At 32.1% G+C, this 18,502-nt stretch overlaps 3 protein-coding genes across 3 annotated transcripts; 1 reads left to right on the forward strand and 2 right to left on the reverse strand.

The window, feature by feature from the left end:
* Positions 1–652: 652 nt before the first annotated feature.
* RpL18A (ribosomal protein L18A) lies at positions 653–5,927 on the reverse strand. The gene is made up of 4 exons (XM_090109438.1): positions 5,834–5,927; positions 5,240–5,416; positions 2,786–2,965; positions 653–841 (listed from the first exon to the last, which is right to left on the reverse strand). Exons 1-4 carry the CDS (start codon positions 5,849–5,851, stop codon positions 683–685), a joined length of 534 nt encoding a protein of 177 aa, XP_089965564.1. The 5' UTR covers positions 5,852–5,927; the 3' UTR covers positions 653–682.
* A 4,063-nt stretch (positions 5,928–9,990) lies between these two features.
* Positions 9,991–14,557, forward strand: Adck1 (aarF domain containing kinase 1). Its single transcript, XM_090109341.1, has 6 exons — positions 9,991–10,560; positions 10,980–11,390; positions 11,872–12,045; positions 12,306–12,506; positions 13,052–13,258; positions 14,286–14,557. The coding sequence occupies exons 1-6, from the start codon at positions 10,120–10,122 to the stop codon at positions 14,400–14,402; spliced, it is 1,551 nt and encodes a 516-aa protein (XP_089965467.1). The 5' UTR covers positions 9,991–10,119; the 3' UTR covers positions 14,403–14,557.
* Positions 14,558–16,239: 1,682 nt separating this feature from the next.
* Positions 16,240–18,368, reverse strand: LOC149902907 (uncharacterized). Its single transcript, XM_090109342.1, has 4 exons — positions 18,119–18,368; positions 17,588–17,812; positions 17,113–17,232; positions 16,240–16,741 (listed from the first exon to the last, which is right to left on the reverse strand). Exons 1-4 carry the CDS (start codon positions 18,207–18,209, stop codon positions 16,488–16,490), a joined length of 690 nt encoding a protein of 229 aa, XP_089965468.1. The 5' UTR covers positions 18,210–18,368; the 3' UTR covers positions 16,240–16,487.
* Between the last annotated feature and the right edge of the window lie 134 nt (positions 18,369–18,502).

Here is an 18,502-nt window from a genome sequence, read left to right on the forward strand (position 1 = left end):
ACGTGTCAATTTCTTATACTTTTTTTTTTTTTAAATGGCAAACTTGGTCGGGATCGCCGGCGCATCCGACCACGTCAAACCAATATTAATAATAATTATGTCGGACCGACCGCTCTCTTCACTTTCCGATTTGGTCGTGGTCGGATGGTTGGCACCAACCTAATCGGAGCGTCTGTATATGCTTTTATGCGGGATATAGGAAAATAAAAAACGGACCTACTAGTTACATACGAAAGTATTAATATTTATTGTATAACATAGGATTTATCTGGCACCAATTTAAGAAATAAACCGAATTCGTTTGTTAAAAATAAAATGACTCGCTGACTCGCTGTTCGTAATTTTGCAACAATTCGGGAAGTGTTGCCATCCACGTATCAACATCTTGCTGTGCTATTTTCTAGAATCTAGATTGTCTCCGCGACACACAATAGGCCACTGCCTACACACGACATATAACCAACCTATTTTACACCAAATACTATTACTAATGTTGCCAAATTATGAAAGAATTTTTGCAATTTAAAAATTTTCTTATGAATTGATTGGAGCAATGTTGGCATATACGGTATTATGCGAGAAATCATATTAGTAATCGTCTTAAACGGGTTCTACTGTAATTATGTCCCGGCAGAAAGCAAATAAAACACAATTTCACTTCACGTGGGTTTTATTAATTAAATTACAAGAAGTAAGTGCTTGGTCTCTTGTACGCGAAGGTGTTGAGTCGCTTGTGGTGGTGCACTCTCTTGGGCAGCGGGAACTTGATGTGGCTGTTGTGGAACTGCTTCACTTGCGGTCTGCGGCAGGCCGCTGCTTTGATCACCTCCACTTTGATGATCTGGAATTGGGAATTGATAATAATTAGTTGGCTAAGGGCTAATTTTTCAATCCTTGGTTAAAACTTATTCGTCGAATAACATATAAAACTACCATTTCAAAATGTATTCTTATTGCCCGCAATTGACAGTTTACAGGTGACATTTTAATATTATCGTGTAATACTTTATTCGACGGATAACTTTTAACCAGGGATTGAAAAATCGGCCATTAATGTAATAAAGCTCAGAATTTGTTGTATGTAATAAGAATTTGTTTGTTTCAAATTTATGACTGATGAATACTTTATTAACAAACCTTATCAATAGTTAGTATAACAATTATTATGAAATGGAGCTCAATATTTTTTTTTGAAGTGAAAACTTCTTTAGCGGCTTTGAGCACTTTTTCTGTAATGGATATAAAATCTTAAACTCGCGTCAAGACACGTGACCTGATCGATAAAGCGTAAGACGGATACCATTCCAAAATATCAAACATGCTCAACGTTAATAATCAAGTTTTCACTTCTGCCGGCACTCCCGGAGTGCAACCCGTGTTTTTTTTATATTTTTCTGTTTGGAGATAGTAGATAAGAAGCTAGACAGTGACAGATCATTTTTTACTGTGGTGCATGATATACAGGGTGTCCCGTAAGTAGTGGACCAACGGGTTATGGGGAGTAGAGGGACTTATCAACATAACATCCAAATTCAAGCGTACTTCAACAAAGAATAATATCGTAATGACGGGATCAAGCTAAACACGCGTGTAGTTCCGAGCTATAAGCAGGTCACTGAAATAGTTGAAAGTCAAAGAAAATAATAGTGGGTTCAAGTATCGTCTATGATTGGCCAGAAACAATACAAAAGAATTCCAGCGCGCGCCCATAAAGGCAATAATTCTCGGAATAACTTAATGAGTTGACTACCTGATAATTTCTAATTTGAATGTTGTATGCCAATTTAACAGGTTACCATACATTTTTTTTACACCAGCTTTGTTCAAACTTCAGTCCGTAAACTTTAAAACGTAAAATTTTGCTCTATTTTTTGGTCTAATTTTCTTGTTGTTGTTAATTATGCTTGAGTATCATTTTAATTAGGAAGACTTATGTATTCTTAACAACCTTGACCAAAAAAATAAGAATAAAATAAAAACAGAAATGGTAAAAGTTCATATTAAGCTTATGTGGATGATATTTTTATCAAATTTTGAAAATAAAACATAAATCAAAAACTTTATGGTCTAGGACAATAAATTTTATTATTTTTGTTAGATAATAAGTTCCTCTACTCCCCATAACCCGTTGGTCCACTACTTACGGGACACCCTGTATAATACTAATATTCTTTCACCACACTCCTTTACTACTAGCTTTTTAGTCATAACTGTTTTTCTTTTCAAAATTAAAGTGGGTACAGTTTAAAAATAAGACATAGTCTATAAACAGTGTTGACTTAATTGAAAATAGCAAATATTTTATTATCCACTGTATAGTTTTATAGATTGTATCACACAGATATACAGGCGTCGGAAAGCGCCTTTATTTTATACCATTTAGGGCCGATTTTTCAATGCTTGGATAAAACTTATCCGACCAATAAAGTATTACACGATAATATTAAAATGTCACGTAAATTGTCAAATATAGGCAATTAGAATACGTTTTTAAAATGGTAGTTTTATACATTACTAAGTTCCCGCCCGCGGCTTCGCCCACGCAGTCAAAGAAAAACCCGCATAGTTTCCGTTCCCGTGGGATTTCCGGGATTGCGTCATTTTCCCGGGATAAAAAGTAGCCTATGTCCTTTCTCGGGTATCAAAATATCTCCATACCAAATTTCATGAAAATTGGTTCAGTAGTTTAGGCGTGATTGAGTAACAGACAGACAGACAGACAGAGTTACTTTCGCATTTATAATATTAGTATGGATAAACAAGACAAATAACAAAAGATATTCACATGGATAGAGTGAGCGCGCGCTCTGTGCCTGGCGCCCATATCGCGGTAGCACTGTGTGACCGCGCCGCCCACGGACAGGTCGCGGTACTCGCGGTACATGTTGTGCACGCCCGAGCGGGACTCGTAGCGCAGCCAGATGCCGAAGTTCTTGATCTTGATTGGGCTCTTCTCGGGGATTTCCTGAGAAATGTTAGTAATTAGCTAGAGAACGAGAAATAGATTTTTGCTATCATGTAAAACAATATATATCTTTATCTAAAACAAAGAAACAAAAATGGTGATAAGTGGCAAAACAAGAGTCCCAGAAAGCATATTTATAGGTTAAGTGTATGTACGAAATGATAGGTGCTGGTTACACAGCTAAGCGGTAGGTTCTATTTCATAGTATTTTCTGTTCATCTCTCTGTTAATAATAATTTTATATTAATCTATACTAATACATATTATAAAGCTGAAGAGTTTGTTTGTTTGTTTGAACGCACTAATCTCGGGAATTACTGGTCTGATTTGAAAAATTCTTTCATTGTTAGATAGCCCATTTATCGAGGAAGGCTATATTATATGATCACGCTAAGTCCAACTGGAGTGGAGCCAGGGGGGTGAAACCGCGCAGAGCAGCTAGTACAATATAAAACAAAGAAAGAAAAATAGCAAGTAATAAGTATGTACTGAATAATAGGGGCTGTTGACACATTTAAGAATTAAGCAATATGTTCTGTTTCATTGTATGTTCTGTTCAGCTCTCTGGTAATAATAATTTTATATTAATACTAGCGGTCCGCCCCGGCTTCGCCCGTGGTACATAATATTTACGTTTTCTCTACATAAAAACCATCCTCGTACTTCAAGGAATATAATAAAAAAAGAATTATCGCAATCGGTTCAGCCGTTCTCGAGTTATGCGCTTACCAACACATTTTGCGATTCATTTTTATATATAAGATTTACTAAAATGTCAAGGGGCTATCAGGGATAACAGCAGTAACAAAAAATTAAAACTGTTTTAGTGTATTTTTTGAACAAATTGTACCTGTTTTCTACAATATCAAATGACATGTTTAAACAGTATATCTTTAGATTAATCATCAATTAAAATTTTAAATAGTTTGGAAAATCCAAAAGTGCACGCCTCATAATTTTTTTTAATTATTATTTTTGTTTATTTAATAACAATTAAACCACATCGAATCAGACCCTGAAAAATGAAAGGGTTCTATTCCTGAGCATACTCAAGCGTAAGAGAAAAAAAAAGACTCGATTAGTAAAGTATTTCGGTCGCTATCGTGTTAACAAGAAAAAGGATCCGCACATACAGACACGCGGACGTCCAAGACAGAACTTTTTTAAACTGTTTTTTAACTAGTTTAAATAACAAAAATGACTTCAAAAATATTATGAATGTTAAAAATAGTGTTTTTTCTTAATATGTGTGTGTATGTTATTATCTTACAAGTGCAATGTATGATACATAAAGACATTTTAAGTTTGAAAAATCAGATGTTTTGCGCGAAGTGACAGTAGTACCCACCTCAACGCTTCGCTTATGAGGCGTGCAATATAAATCTCAATATAATGAATTAACTCTTTGTATTGTCAGTGGTGAGGGCAGCAGTCAGGGTATTACAACAATAACATCCTCACTGATTTCTCTCAGACACGTATTCTGATTCCGGTTGTTTTATAAATTCATAACATTGAAATCAGCCTATAAAAATTGTTTCATCTAATTAACAGATTAGGGTATATTTTTCTAAACTTGCGTCTTAGACCATAAAACATTTGTCTTCTCTTTGATTAGATCCAAATGAGCGATGTTAACACAAATAAGAGAGTGCAATATTTTTATTAGTTTGTTATTTGTCACGCTAATCATTCAACTTTTCACATGAATAATATAAATGCACTATGGGACAGACCTGCAGTATTCAAGTTGGATTTAGTTCTACAGCTACATTTGCTACAACTAGAGGCACTATCAAGAACTAAATACATATATTTGTCAATAACCAATATTCTCATCCACACTTAAGGATAGGATATCCACAATAGCCCTTCAGATCATATCAAGTGTTGTGACAGAAATAATAGAAGTGTTGAATGCAATGTTATGTGAATAAAAAAGTTTATTTACCTTTTATATCAATCTTGAATTAGTTACGATATTTTTAAATTATAAAAATATGCAGATTAATCCATCAGTCCCCGGAATCACAGACACAATAGAAAATCTATTGTGTCGTGGCCCGATTGGGCCGCTCGGTGGTCAATGGGTTAATCACTAATTACTTATAAAATTATTCAAAATCCTTAATCCATAACTAACAGGTTTTTTATTATTTTGACTAAATAGTGTATAAAAATACTAAAAACATGCTTTTCTCTGCATTTATTCATAAGCAATCTATAGGTACCTATGTACCTAAAATGTAATAAATTAATCAAATATCAACTTACCCTGATTGAGACGATTTCACCAGTTGTCTTTTTGAACTTCTTCAACTGTCTCAAGAAGTACCAAAAGCGAGACTTAGCCACAATTTGGTCTGGTGAGAAGATTCTCATTTTATATAGTGGCGGCTTAGGCTCACTGTCTGATGGCAACTTACGGCCAATGACTTCATATTCCCTCAACTGAAATAAAATACGGCTATTTCATAAATAATTCTTATAAAAACTCAGTCGCATTTGTGTAATGTTTTTATATGAAAACTAGTACCGAGTAAGTAACAACATGACATAACCTAAAAATGCACAAACATTATGTGGATAATGTGCAGTAAACACTTTAAATCACAATTTCTCACTTATTTATGTGCATTAACAATCCGATAATCAGTTGTGAGCCTTTTATTTTTAATAACTTACTGTAACAACATTACTAAACTATCGCGGCAACGTGTCTTATCCACACCAACTCACAAACATTTTCAAACACATTGTTTTAATAATATTAATATAATAAATACATTTTAACCAATTTAATTGAATATTTAATGCCGTCACAATCATTATAAATTGCACTGAATTTAATTTTCATTAAAATCTTACCTCGCCTTTGGCTTTCATTTTCGGAGATTTTAGCTAAAAGAACTGTCAACGGAAGCGGAACACATACCAAAGAAAGATGGCGCCTGGCGGTAAAGACTAGAGTCTAGGATTGCCAAGTCTATTATATTTAAATTCAAATAATGATTTTAATCTGTGATGAAAACATGTTTATACATACTGTACATACTGCAACAGCCTCAGAGCAATACAGCAGTTTAATACTGCAATAGTCTAAAAGTTTTAAAATATGTATTATAAATTGGGTTAAAATGGTACTTAAATAAAATCTTGCAAACAAATTAATCTCAGATCCGATCTGAAAAAGTCTTTCGGTGTTATCATCTCGCTTAAACCAACAGGAGTGAAACACTGCGGGTAAAACCGCGGGGCACAGCTAGTTTTGCATAATATAATTTATGAATTATATTCAGCGGCATTTCATCATAAATGAGGTGTTGAACAAATAAATCCCTTTGGGGGCGTCCATAAATTATAGGAGATGTTTTAGGGGGGGAGGGGATCTAGTCAAGTCTCATGTAACCCTCTCTCTCCAAAACTAATGGAGACAGAGGGGGTCTCGAACAATACTACGCAATTTTTTATTCTTATTGAAACAAAACAAATTATGCTTTTTTTGGTCCATTATATCCAAATTGTACATATGCTTAAGATTTTAATCTTACGGTTACGATATAAGTATTCTTTTGTATTAAATTTTTATTACGTACGTAGAATTTTCAGCAATATTGACTACTAGTTTTAACAAGTCTGTCCCTCGATATACAGGGTGTAATCGTTAAGTGTGCACAGGCGATTATTCCGTAACTATTACAAATATCAAAAAACTTTAAATTGATATCTAAAGTACTTAACCTAATGAGAAAAATGGCCCTAATCAATTTTTTCAAAATAAAACGAGAAATATCTAAAAAATTAACTTGAAACCCTCCCATACATTTAGTATGAGATATGACTATCCCCAATCCCCATGTACATTTAATATGGATGATTTTAGCTTTTTCTTTCTTTTTTTGGTTCTCTGCTTTAATTACTTTGCAAATTTGAAGGGAAGTTCATTTCAAAACTGTAAATAGAGCTCCTCATTCTATTGCACAATGAGGACGTCACTTCGAAAATCTGCTATGAATACAAAATGTATGGGAAATAAAATGTATGGGAGCGTTTAATGTAACATTTTTAGATGTTTCTCGTTTAATTTTTAAAAATTTATTATAGCCATTTTACTCATTAGGTTAAGTACTTTCTATATCAGTTTAAAGTTTTTTGTTATCTGCAATAGTTACGGAATAATCGCCTGTGCACACTTAAACGATTACAGCCTGTATATTTTAGTGGCAAATTTTTGTATGTATAGTGTATACGTTGACTTTACGGCGTCTACTGTTCTACGCTCAGAGGAATAAACCTATAGAGTACTTGTATCGAGCGTATACAATTTACATATATTTGTTTCTTTCTATCTAAAGAAAACGTCGTAAGAAAGAATGAGATAGCTATAGACTACAAGCTACGTTTCAACATAGTCATGGCACCATTTTTACTATAGGTACGTATTTAGATAGAAGGTGATAGTGATGGGATGTGCTTCAATCGATAAAATCGTGAATGCATTTTGCATTTACGGTTTCGTGAAATAATAAATAATAAAAAAAAACAAAATTAATCATAAATTTCAGTTGAATACATTATTTGTTTAATCCTACGAATATAATAAATGCGAAATAGGCATGACGACAGTATCCATAAATGTTCGAATTAGTGTTTTTAAGGGAAAATGTATAATATATACATTAAAAATAGTGACTTAGAAATATTAAAAACATTAAGATTAATGAGATTATCAATAAAATAAAACATTGAAATTCTGCAGTCGGCCATTTTGACTGAAACACGCGTGACGTCACGTCTACGTAAACAACTCACAACAACTTCGCGGCAGGTGTATTTTGTTGTTATGAATATGCTGAGAATACGCATTTTTATTTATTTTCTATTTTTTCACGTATGCTTTATCGACTCAGAACAGAAATATAATTGCGAATTCACAAATATGTGCTTCGGGTTTCTCCGCGTCAAATTTATACAATCATTTCATATTATTTTCTCACTTTAAACAATTACTAACACTTTTTTTGGGTATTATTTTTATGTAGATTCACATTGCAATACTGCACACCACTTATAAACTTTGAAATTAGATTCTATAACACTTTATAATTAAATATTTGTTTAATTTTACTTCGCTATGCATACAGATAATTACGTATTTACGTAAGAGTGACGTCACGCCTACGCCATGACACCTGTGAGCTGTTTTAGCACAGTTAATAAATATTTTTTGAAAAATGGCTTTTATCTTCGTTAAATTTAAGTATATTAGCGAAATATAGGGTTTTTCTTGTTTAATAAACGTATACACACATTATGGAAGAGGTTTTGAAAATCTTTCGTCATGCCTATTATGCGAGAATGGATAACTTTCTCTTTCACTGCTGAACCGATTACAATGAAATTTTGTACATACACACATAGGATAGGTTTTATACCGGAAATCCCACGTGAACGGGAACTGTGCGGGATTTTCTTTAAAAACGCGGGCGGAAAGCTAGTATATTTTAAAATAAATTTTAAAACTTGAAATATAACTACATAATTTAAAATAAAGATCAATAAAGTTAAAGGAGTGAGGAGAAAGGCACAGTCAGCATGAATTTTAACAAGTTCATAAAAGGACAGTTTTAAAGAAAACATTTTCCTTACATCCTACTAATAAAGCGAAAGTTTGTGAGGATGGATGTTTGTTACTCTTTCACGCGAATACTACTAAACCGATTACAATGAAATTTGGAAAAATTACTTTTGATCCCGTAAATCCCACAGGAATGGGAACTATGCGGGTTTTTCTTTGAAAACGCATGTATATTAAGTATGTATTTCAATAGTAGTTTTTCATCTATGAGAACTGTCATTTAATCAACCGTTTAATTTTCACATAGTTACACATTTATAGTAAATGTGTAAAAAAATTTCCAAATAAAAATTCACTCACACACAAATGTATTTATTATCTAAAGGAACAAAAAAAAACGTAAGCGTAAGATTGCACAATTCTTCTAGAGTATCCATCTTGATAATACGCAGGCTCGAAATGCAGTGAACACAATCTAGCAAATTTCGACGGCGTCCAATCTACACGTCTCATGTTTTATACCCATTTCTTATTTAGCTCTGGAAATCTAAAACAAAATGAATTTATTAATAATCTAAAAGAGAAACAACAAACTAAACAGATAAGTAAACTAAAACAACCACGTGGTATTTTTTATTTTCCTGCTGTAGAAAATATACATCAATTATTTGCTACAACAACTACATATAAATCTGATATAAGAAACAAAATAAATAAATCAACGTTAATATGAAATAGATTTTTTGTCATAAATCGATAATATACGCTAGATGTGTTACAACACTACGGTGGTAAACAAAATGCCAAACTTGATAATATTGTGACATTTTTTAAAAATTATTTAATTCTTTTGTATTCCACAACCCCATAAAGTGGGTAAATGTTACAGTTACAACATAAACTTATAAAAAAGCGCTTGATATAACCTTCAAATAGGGTTAGAACATAAATATTTATCAATTTGCTGAAAATCACTTACCGATGGAAAGATATTTTTTCATTGTTTTCATCCAAAACTCCCATTCGACTAGTAATAGCCGGTAGCTAAACATACAATAGTCATTTTAGCACACTGACAAATAAAAAGAAACACTATACACTTTATATTTTCTAAATATTTCGTTAAAAACACTTGACGCACTGAGCCCACCAGCTGGTTGGAAAACAAACTGACTGCCGCGGCCGGCGCGCTACGTTTGAAGACAGTGCAGATACTCTATCGCTATCTCAATCTGACTTATGCTGTTATTGACTAAGAGTAAGTAGATTAGAAAATATGTATTTTGTTCTGTCTCAATATATGAACTCTATAGGTTTATTCCTCTGAGGTTCTACGGGACTTCTTTCATGGCCAACACGAGTGGCATGATAATTTAGTGACACTTGACATGTGTCAGTCAAATATGCCGTTTCAATGTCATAAGTCATTTTTATTACTTCAAAATTCAAATTGACTTTGGTCAATCGACAGATAGGTCGGTGACGTTGTTGCTGATAATTCGTTTATTCTTTAATTAAAAAGTTATAGGATAAAACATAAAGAAGACTATGTGAAACATTTATTAAAAACTGCAACATGCTAATAAGAAACGTGTCACGTGTTGTGAAGTATGGGCTGTATGGGAGTGTGGCCATAGGTAGCGGAGCTTTTGTTACATCAGTGTATACTGACGGTGATTATGATTCCCTTGCTGTTGTGAGACATACTAGGGCAGCACGTACCGCATTAGATATCGGAAGGATATACAAATCTATGCTTTACAGTCAAGAATGGGACAAGGAATCTAAAGAGTACTTGCAAGTAAAAAGCGATGCTCATAAAGCAGGGGCAGAGAAACTGCTTGAATTATGTAAAACTAATAAAGGTGTGTACATTAAAGTTGGGCAGCACGTCGGTGCCCTCGATTATTTGCTGCCCTCTGAATATGTATCAACTATGAGGGTTTTACACAAAGATGCACCTAGGAATACTGTAGAAGAATTGTATAAAGTTATTAAAGATGAATTAAAAAAGGATGTAAGTAATTCTAATATGATTCAAATTTCAAATTAACTTCATTCCCAATCTAATTTAATATTTAGACATTGTGTCAAATAATATAAATATAAACTCATCTACTTAAATGTTAACAAATATAATTATTACTGTGATTTTTTATATGGAATCTTTAAAATTGGAAATTTCTTGTGAAGAATATTTAAACATAATATTAATAATGGATTGCATAAATGTTACATTGCATAATTATTATCGCATTGTTACACATTAATGCAATGTTATGCAATATTTCAATATATTTTCTGAACACAATTTATTATTCATTATTGACCTTCATTCTTTAAAACATGTATGTTGTTATGCAGTGAACAAGCTTAATAAATTTTCCTCTTAACATTTAAAGGAGTTTTCCTTATACTTGACTATTTATCTTCTAGCCTTCAGAGTTATTTGTGGAATTTGATCCTGAGCCTTTAGGTACAGCATCTCTTGCACAAGTTCATAGAGCTAGATTAAAAGACGGCAGAGAAGTGGCCGTAAAAGTCCAACACCATTATGTACGAAAAAACATTTCTATTGACTTAACTTGGATGGAATTTCTAATTAACGTCATGTCTAAAGTGTTCCCCGACTTTCAAATGGATTGGCTCGTTGAGGAAACAAAAAAGAATATAGCCAAAGAACTAAATTTCTTAGAGGAAGGCAGAAATTCAGAAAAAGTTGCCGAGTTATTTAAGAATTATACATGGCTGAAAGTGCCAAAGATTTTTTGGGATTACTGTTCAGAGAGGGTGCTCGTTATGGAGTATGTGACAGGGGGTCAGGTTAATGACACTAAATATATTGATGTAAGTAGAAAATTTTGCTGTTGTTGATGTTTACAGTACAAAGTTTAATAGTTAAAGATATTATTTTGAACAGTTGTTATAAAAAAAGGCTGAACGAACACAATGCAAATTACAAAATGCATAAATGGAGATTTAGTTAACCTACAGAAATTTTAATTTTAGATATTTTTGTGATTTGATGAAACAAGAAATCTGCATCATCATCATTACACATTATCATTTTCATCAGCAATTCAGTAAGATACAGAACTGTAATTATTTTAAGTATTTTATTTCTATAAAATTTATTATTTAATCTATAAACATCAAATGAAACCTACGTCATCTTGTATCTTGTAAGTAAGAGAGTGAATTGGTGACTGTATGAATTGTATTGATGTATCGGTTCATTTGTTCTTGCTCATTAAAGATACTTGCCTCTCGTTCGCAAGCAGATACATGTTGTTTTATTTTATTAATAAAAATGTCAACATTATTCTAGGGTCATGGCATTAGCCGAACAGACTTGTGCACAAAACTAGGCGACCTGTATTCACACATGATATTTGTCACTGGTTTCGTACACAGCGACCCCCATCCAGGCAATATTATAGTTAGAAAAGATCCGGGAGACAAGGATGTGACAGTTTTCCTTTTAGATCATGGACTATATGCAGTAAGTTGTTGTAATTTTATTCTTTATATTGTTCATTCACTGACACTGTCGTCTGAATACGTCATTTTGTTAATTATATTGTTCTTTTTATCAAATTATTAATTATCTGATTCTCATACAATTTCTTATACAGCTCAGTCTACCTGTTTGAATTTTATTTTTCCATATCAAATTAATAAAAAAGCATATTATTCATATATCAAGAAGCTTATTTTTATGTTTATTTTGATAAGTTCTGTTAAAAATATATTCTTTTACAGCAATTATCAGAGAAATTCCGTTACGACTATTCCAAATTGTGGCTATCAATAATAGCAAGAGATAAAGAGGGGATCAAAAATTACGCAAAGAATCTTGGGATAGGAGAGGATCTTTACGGCTTATTTGCTTGCATGGTGACCGGCAGGCCATGGGACGTTATTATGAAAGGAATTGATGTCACAAAACCATCTTCTGGAGAGGTATGAGATAAATTTTATTATGTTAATATAGTTTTGGTACATACCATACCATTTTATATGTTAATATTCTGAGTTTAATTGATTAAATCATACATCCGAGTAACAACTTAAAAACAACACTTTAATGCATGTTACATCATAAGTATTATTATTATAAAAATTTTGGTATTATTCAAATTTTTTTCTCAAGGGTTCTTTTATTTACATTTAGTAGATATCTGCATATGCAACTAAACATAATAATAACATAAAAATCTAAATTGAGATTTGCTATAATACTAAACCAATATTTGCCACACTAATTCGTAGAAAAATATTTATTAATTTAGATATAAGTGGGTCATTGCAAAGAAATTTGTTGTAGCAGCTGTTTTTTATTATTTTGTTTGTCTTAATTCATTATTCGGTGAATTCGCATTGTCGTTAGTTAAACTTTTGTATACCTACAGTAAAAAGTTTCTACATTTCACTACTTGAAAGTAACACGCCTTCCCTCCTAGTTCTTACTTTAAATCCAATTTTCACCTGTTTCTCGAACTTTCCAGAAATCAACATTCCAAAACGAGTTACCGAATTTCCTGCACCATGTCACACATTGCCTACAACACGTGGACAGACAAGCGCTATTAGTTATGAAGACAAATGATCTTATACGAAGTATAGAGTATGCTTTGAGCGTTCAGGACAAGATGTGTGGGTTCTTAGTCATGACCAAATGTTGTACGGAGAGCATATTCAAGCTTGAAGTTAAGGTGAGTGAAATTAAGTCAAACTGTTAAACTAAAATGAAAACTAAAATCTAAAAAAGTAAAACTCAACCTCAATCTCTACTCCACTCAAAGCGCTGATTTTCATGTAAATTTCATTAAATTTAATTAACAAGTGGCGACGGTTGCAGTTTTGTGTTGACGGCATATTCCGTCGACAGGCAAAAACGGTTTACGGTAACGGTTTGTTTGGTTGAACGCGCTAATCTGATTAAATAATAGTTAGATACATTCAAAATAATATGTTTGTGTGTGGTTGCGGTCACTGGTCAGTCCATTTTTGAGAAAGATGTAGGCTATAAAACATCTCGTGTTTTTCTTCAAATGAATGAAGATGAAACCGCGGGCTACGGTCAATCAATAATAAAAAAATCTATTTTGTATAAGATACGTTATTTTTTATTAATATATCTTATTTTGTAAGGTATATTTTTTAATATGAAATCTAAAATATGACATCAACTTCGTAGTTTCTCATTTGGGTTCCAAACGTAAATCTTTAAGTATTCAATGTACACCATTAAAGTGTATACGAGGTCGTCCATTTAAATTTTGTGCATTGAATATTAATTCAGTTTCATTGAAATTGTCTTCCGTATTGCTATAGTACTAAATAAAATAAAATTATGTAACAATATTACAAAAAGTATGTCAACATCTTGCTAGTACTTGTATTTAATTTCAGTTAAAAAATGATTTTGAGATCTTATAATGCTTTAAGAGTCCTCCGGATGCCGTTTATAAAGACGTATGGCACTCGGAGAACTGCTGCCGCGGTAAAACCTTATGCATAGCATAAAAAGTATCACCGCTGTGCCAATCGTGGTGGGGGGGTGGGGGGGGGGGGTGTAATGTTATTTTCGTTACGGAATTTCTGGATTCGGTCTCCACGCTCAAGGCCCGCGATAGAAGCTATGCAATAGCTTAAAAACTTTTTCTTGAGTTGTTTGTGTTTTTTTTTTTTTTTTCAAAATACAATTACTTATATATTTGGTGTTTCTTTTTGTTACAGAACGAGCAATCGAAAATGAAACGACAAGTACTTAATCTTAAGTATGTATGGTCATTATTCGTTCTATATTTCTACGGGCTCTATTTAAATATACGTCATAGTGTAAATTTTCTGTAGATAATTGTACCAAAAATAAATTAAGTACGTGAGTGATAGAAAACGCCCAATTGCTTTTATAAATAAGTGTTTTTGAGCTCTATTTGTATTCACAGTTTTATACTCTGGCTTTAAATGTTTTAGACGTTTATATGACGTAAACGTCAGCGTAAGATGTGTTATAGGTCTACCAGAATCTGATGGCATATTTATATTTAAAAAATAAAAGATTTTCATGTGGCAACTTTATTTGACAACTATCAAATTGGTTGTCAAATTATTTGTGTTGATGATAAATTTTTAGGATTTTGTCTTCAAAATCTTCGAAATGTTGATAAAACCGCTGCGATCACAAGCAAGAGGTGTAGTTTACAATGTGTATAGGAAAATATTCGATGAAGAAGGGTCAAACACATCACAATTTTCAATTTTAAGGCGCATGAAAGATTTTATTGATAAGTTGGACTTACCCGTTTTGATACTTTAAATTAAAAATGTTATAAATAGGTAACTATAATATTGTTTGTTGATTAAAATATAATTTTATAAAAACTTATTACAGGAGTTTCCAATTCGGCTATTTGTCAAGTCCAAGGTGTACAAGTCAATTTTATAATGTGTTAATACTTACGAAAATAAACATGATTTTATTTTATTATTGTTTTATTTTATAAAAAATTATAAACAATCGTTTAATATATGTAGTAAATAAGTTTTGATCTGCATAATCATTACATCCATATTTTCACATGCCATAATTATATATATTCAAATATAGGTATGTGTAAATACATAATACATATTATGTATTACCTTTAGAAAAGTAATATGTATATTATACATGTAATAAGTACCTACATAATAATACGTGGATATCTCATTATTAAATACAGTATTATCCACTTGTGTAATGTGACTAAAGATATTGAGGACAAAATAAAAAATACACAGTATCAAGATCGTTCAGTCCATTTTCCCTAGGGTTGCACACTCAAAATTTTGATTTCCCAAATTGCCATGAGATTCTGGTTTACCTATAATGTACTCGTATTTCTTCAAATTTCATAAACGCTAACAACTTGTACAAGATGAAAAAAGCTAGAATACAAGACTTTGAAATTTAACTGAATTGTATTTATAAAATACGCCATATTCATTGATAATGTACTAGTTTCTGTACTGATTGAATTATTACGTTGAAATAATTATTTGTAGAATTAAATGCTGTTGTCATGGTAACAACCCAATGTTAGAAAGGAGTCGTTACCATGACAACGGAAAATTAATATTGGCACAAACAGTGGGTAGTTCACAAAATTGTCACAAGAAATTTTTTGTTAGTTTAAATTTTTACTGTAACTTGTTGTAATTCAATATCTTGCGCTTTTATGTAAATACTGTATCAAAATTGAAAGATCATTTGGATCAAAAAGTTTTTTAAGGGTGTGACTTCTTAAATGCACGCAAAAAAATTAACGGCTTTTCCAGAAAAATATTTTTATTTTAATTTATTATTTTTAAATAAATAAAAGTGTTTAAATGTTTGTAATAAAATAAATATTAAAATTATCTAGCACCGAGTATGGGTAAAATGGGTATGGTAAATTATCTAGCACCGTTTATTCCATTGCTAGTTTACCTTATTTGCCAAAAAACTTAAATCCTTCAGAAATCATCAAAAAAATGCTTAATGTCATGTGAAAGTATCGAGGCGGTAGAATTTGTTGTTAATTTTAAAAACGTACATTTGAAAGCGCACAAAAGCCTACTTAACACTTCAATACGATTATACACCGAATGTTGTTACATTTCATTACCACATTTTTCTGGTAAAGCCGTAAATAATATTTATCTTATATATCTCATGTGACTGAGTTAGAATTGTATAATATATTTTGCTAGTCACGTTTTATATACCTCTTTTTTGAACGGGAACATTTAGGTTTTATTTATATGCTATAGTCTATATGTAGGTAAAATAAATTTTGTACATACAGATAAAGAACATAATATAGAAGCTATACACTTAAGAAGATTATTTATTTATACGCAATCTTGTTGACAATAAATCTTTATTTTGAACACATTTTGTTTTATTTTAAAAAATTACATGTGAATTTTATTCTCCAAAGTCGATAATTTGTTGCTAAGAATGACAAGATCGTTTTGTATTTTCAACAAAATGTTGGTGAAATTATCACGGCTCTGTCTAGCGTGGAGTTTGTAAAAGATGGAGGATGTAGATAGCTTAACTGACATATCCGCTGGCTTATATTCGTGTAAGAGGTTCGGTAGATTGTCTCTGGTATCCTGGATTTTGTTAACTGGCATTGTTTTGTTGGATAATGCTTGGCCTGGAACTGAAAATAATATTGATATAGATTATAGACAATCATTACAAAATCCAACAGGATTAAGAAATACTTTTAAAATCAGTACCTACAGTATTTCTGTAACATGGAAGCTCAAAGGAATTTGACACTAATGTTCCTAGCTTTGCTCTGAGTTCTACGACGCCACGGTGACGATGCCCGCATATCCAAGCAGTAAATATGAAAATGTCCAAATTGGCGACGTTGCCAAACCGTCGACAAGTGTGTTGGGTACCACGCGTTTCAATATTTACTCCTTGGATACGTCAGTCAGCGACTTTGCAGCGTCTTAAAAAGACAGGGCTCTAAGGAATTGTAAGCTGAATAAATATAACAGTTGCATATGGAAAAAAATGTACCTAAGGATTTCGCACTGGCGTCATTATGTAAATTTTCCTCAAAATCTCCGCTAGAGCTCGTGTTTCGATTCAGAATTGTGCTATCGCCCATTGTAATCATATTATGAAACGTGGTTGATGCTGGAATTTTTTTTTTTTATATTATAAGTAATTTATTTTTATATTTAAAAATCTGTTTTAAATATTATGTAACTAAATAAATATAAAAATAATTTTAATAATTTATAACTAATAACCTAGATATCATAACGATAAAAAATACGGTGCTAGTCGAAAATAAGAATCCATAGCAATTAGTTGCAGATGTGTTGGCAACACTTAATAAGTACCCTTACTATAAGAATAAAGAATAATGATGCTTGAAAAATAATAGATTTCCGATTCTAAAAATAACAGTTCTAATTTTCTACATTGTGTTAAATCACATTAACTATATATCCAATCTTATCCGTATGATTCTCATTTATTTTCTCACACGAATGCGAATTTCCAGGCGGCCACACTTCCAAAATATAAGGATGTTGTGGATCGTTGCCTTTCCGCAGTTCAGTTAATGGTAGTTCTTTGCCATCTTGTGATTTGAGTTTGATGATTTCGTCACAATAGTCAGGAAGGTCGAGGAGATGCCACACTTTCTGTCTAAGCATGGATATTGATGCAGACGGCTTAACCGCTATGTAGCGAAGTCTTCCATCCATTACTGTAATATTATAGGTCTATTTATGGGTGTGTAGGCACTAAATAATAAATTGTGGGGGTAATACTAATGATATATAAGGGTATTATTTATGTTTCTAAGCAGCAGTAGGTAAGTAGTTGAGCGGGAAGTCTGACAGCATAAACGTACGGTTTTTTAAGAAATAGGCAATAACGATAAGTCTGTAGGAATATAGTTTAATTTGACCACACTCTGTACGTTAAGGTAGCAAGAATGTTTAGTCGAAAACATTTCTAGACAGATTCTAGACGGGGTTTTGAGAAAAAAAATGTAATAAAGACAACTTACCACCCAAATCCTGCCTACGGATAATAACGAATGTAATAACATTTTTCTTAAATAACAAGCTGGGCGCTTTTAGAAGTTTGAAAAGCGACATAACAGAAACATTCCGTTTAGTCAAACCTAAAATTTAGTTCTATCCCTATATTGCCCTCCTCATAATCGTTACGATCTCATAATATAATTAAAAATTGTCTTTTTACGAAATCTATGAAATCATGATCACGTTTCTATGACGTACTTTGGCATATTAGATTTGAGCGTAGTGTCAACGACTTATTTTTTTAAATATTTGTGTAACGCAAAGACGTGTAACGTACGGTTCCTAAATGGCAGAAAAAATAACGGTAAGGCGGTAAAACCTGTGAGTAAAACATAAAATTCAAGTAA

Source organism: Colias eurytheme, chromosome 14 (genome assembly GCF_061535395.1).
Source record: "Colias eurytheme isolate Ceu_HAF_F1 chromosome 14, ilColEury1 Martin Lab GWU primary, whole genome shotgun sequence".
Lineage (NCBI taxonomy): Eukaryota > Metazoa > Arthropoda > Insecta > Lepidoptera > Pieridae > Colias > Colias eurytheme.

Bases quoted from the DNA above. Each gene is read 5' to 3' on its own strand.
- RpL18A (XM_090109438.1), bottom strand. The intron at 2,966-5,239 runs GTAAGTTGATAT...AACATTTCTCAG, and splicing joins GTGAAATCGTCTCAATCAGG to GAAATCCCCGAGAAGAGCCC. The intron at 842-2,785 runs GTGAATATCTTT...TCCCAATTCCAG, and splicing joins CGCGCGCTCACTCTATCCAT to ATCATCAAAGTGGAGGTGAT.
- Adck1 (XM_090109341.1), top strand. From the start codon at position 10,120: ATGCTAATAAGAAACGTGTCACGTGTTGTGAAGTATGGGCTGTATGGG. The intron at 12,046-12,305 runs GTAAGTTGTTGT...ATTCTTTTACAG, and splicing joins TAGATCATGGACTATATGCA to CAATTATCAGAGAAATTCCG. The intron at 12,507-13,051 runs GTATGAGATAAA...CGAACTTTCCAG, and splicing joins CAAAACCATCTTCTGGAGAG to AAATCAACATTCCAAAACGA.
- LOC149902907 (XM_090109342.1), bottom strand. From the start codon at position 18,209: ATGTCGCTTTTCAAACTTCTAAAAGCGCCCAGCTTGTTATTTAAGAAA. The intron at 17,233-17,587 runs GTGAGAAAATAA...AAAAAATTCCAG, and splicing joins GCCTGGAAATTCGCATTCGT to CATCAACCACGTTTCATAAT. The intron at 16,742-17,112 runs GTACATTTTTTT...TATTATTTTCAG, and splicing joins CGCCAGTGCGAAATCCTTAG to TTCCAGGCCAAGCATTATCC.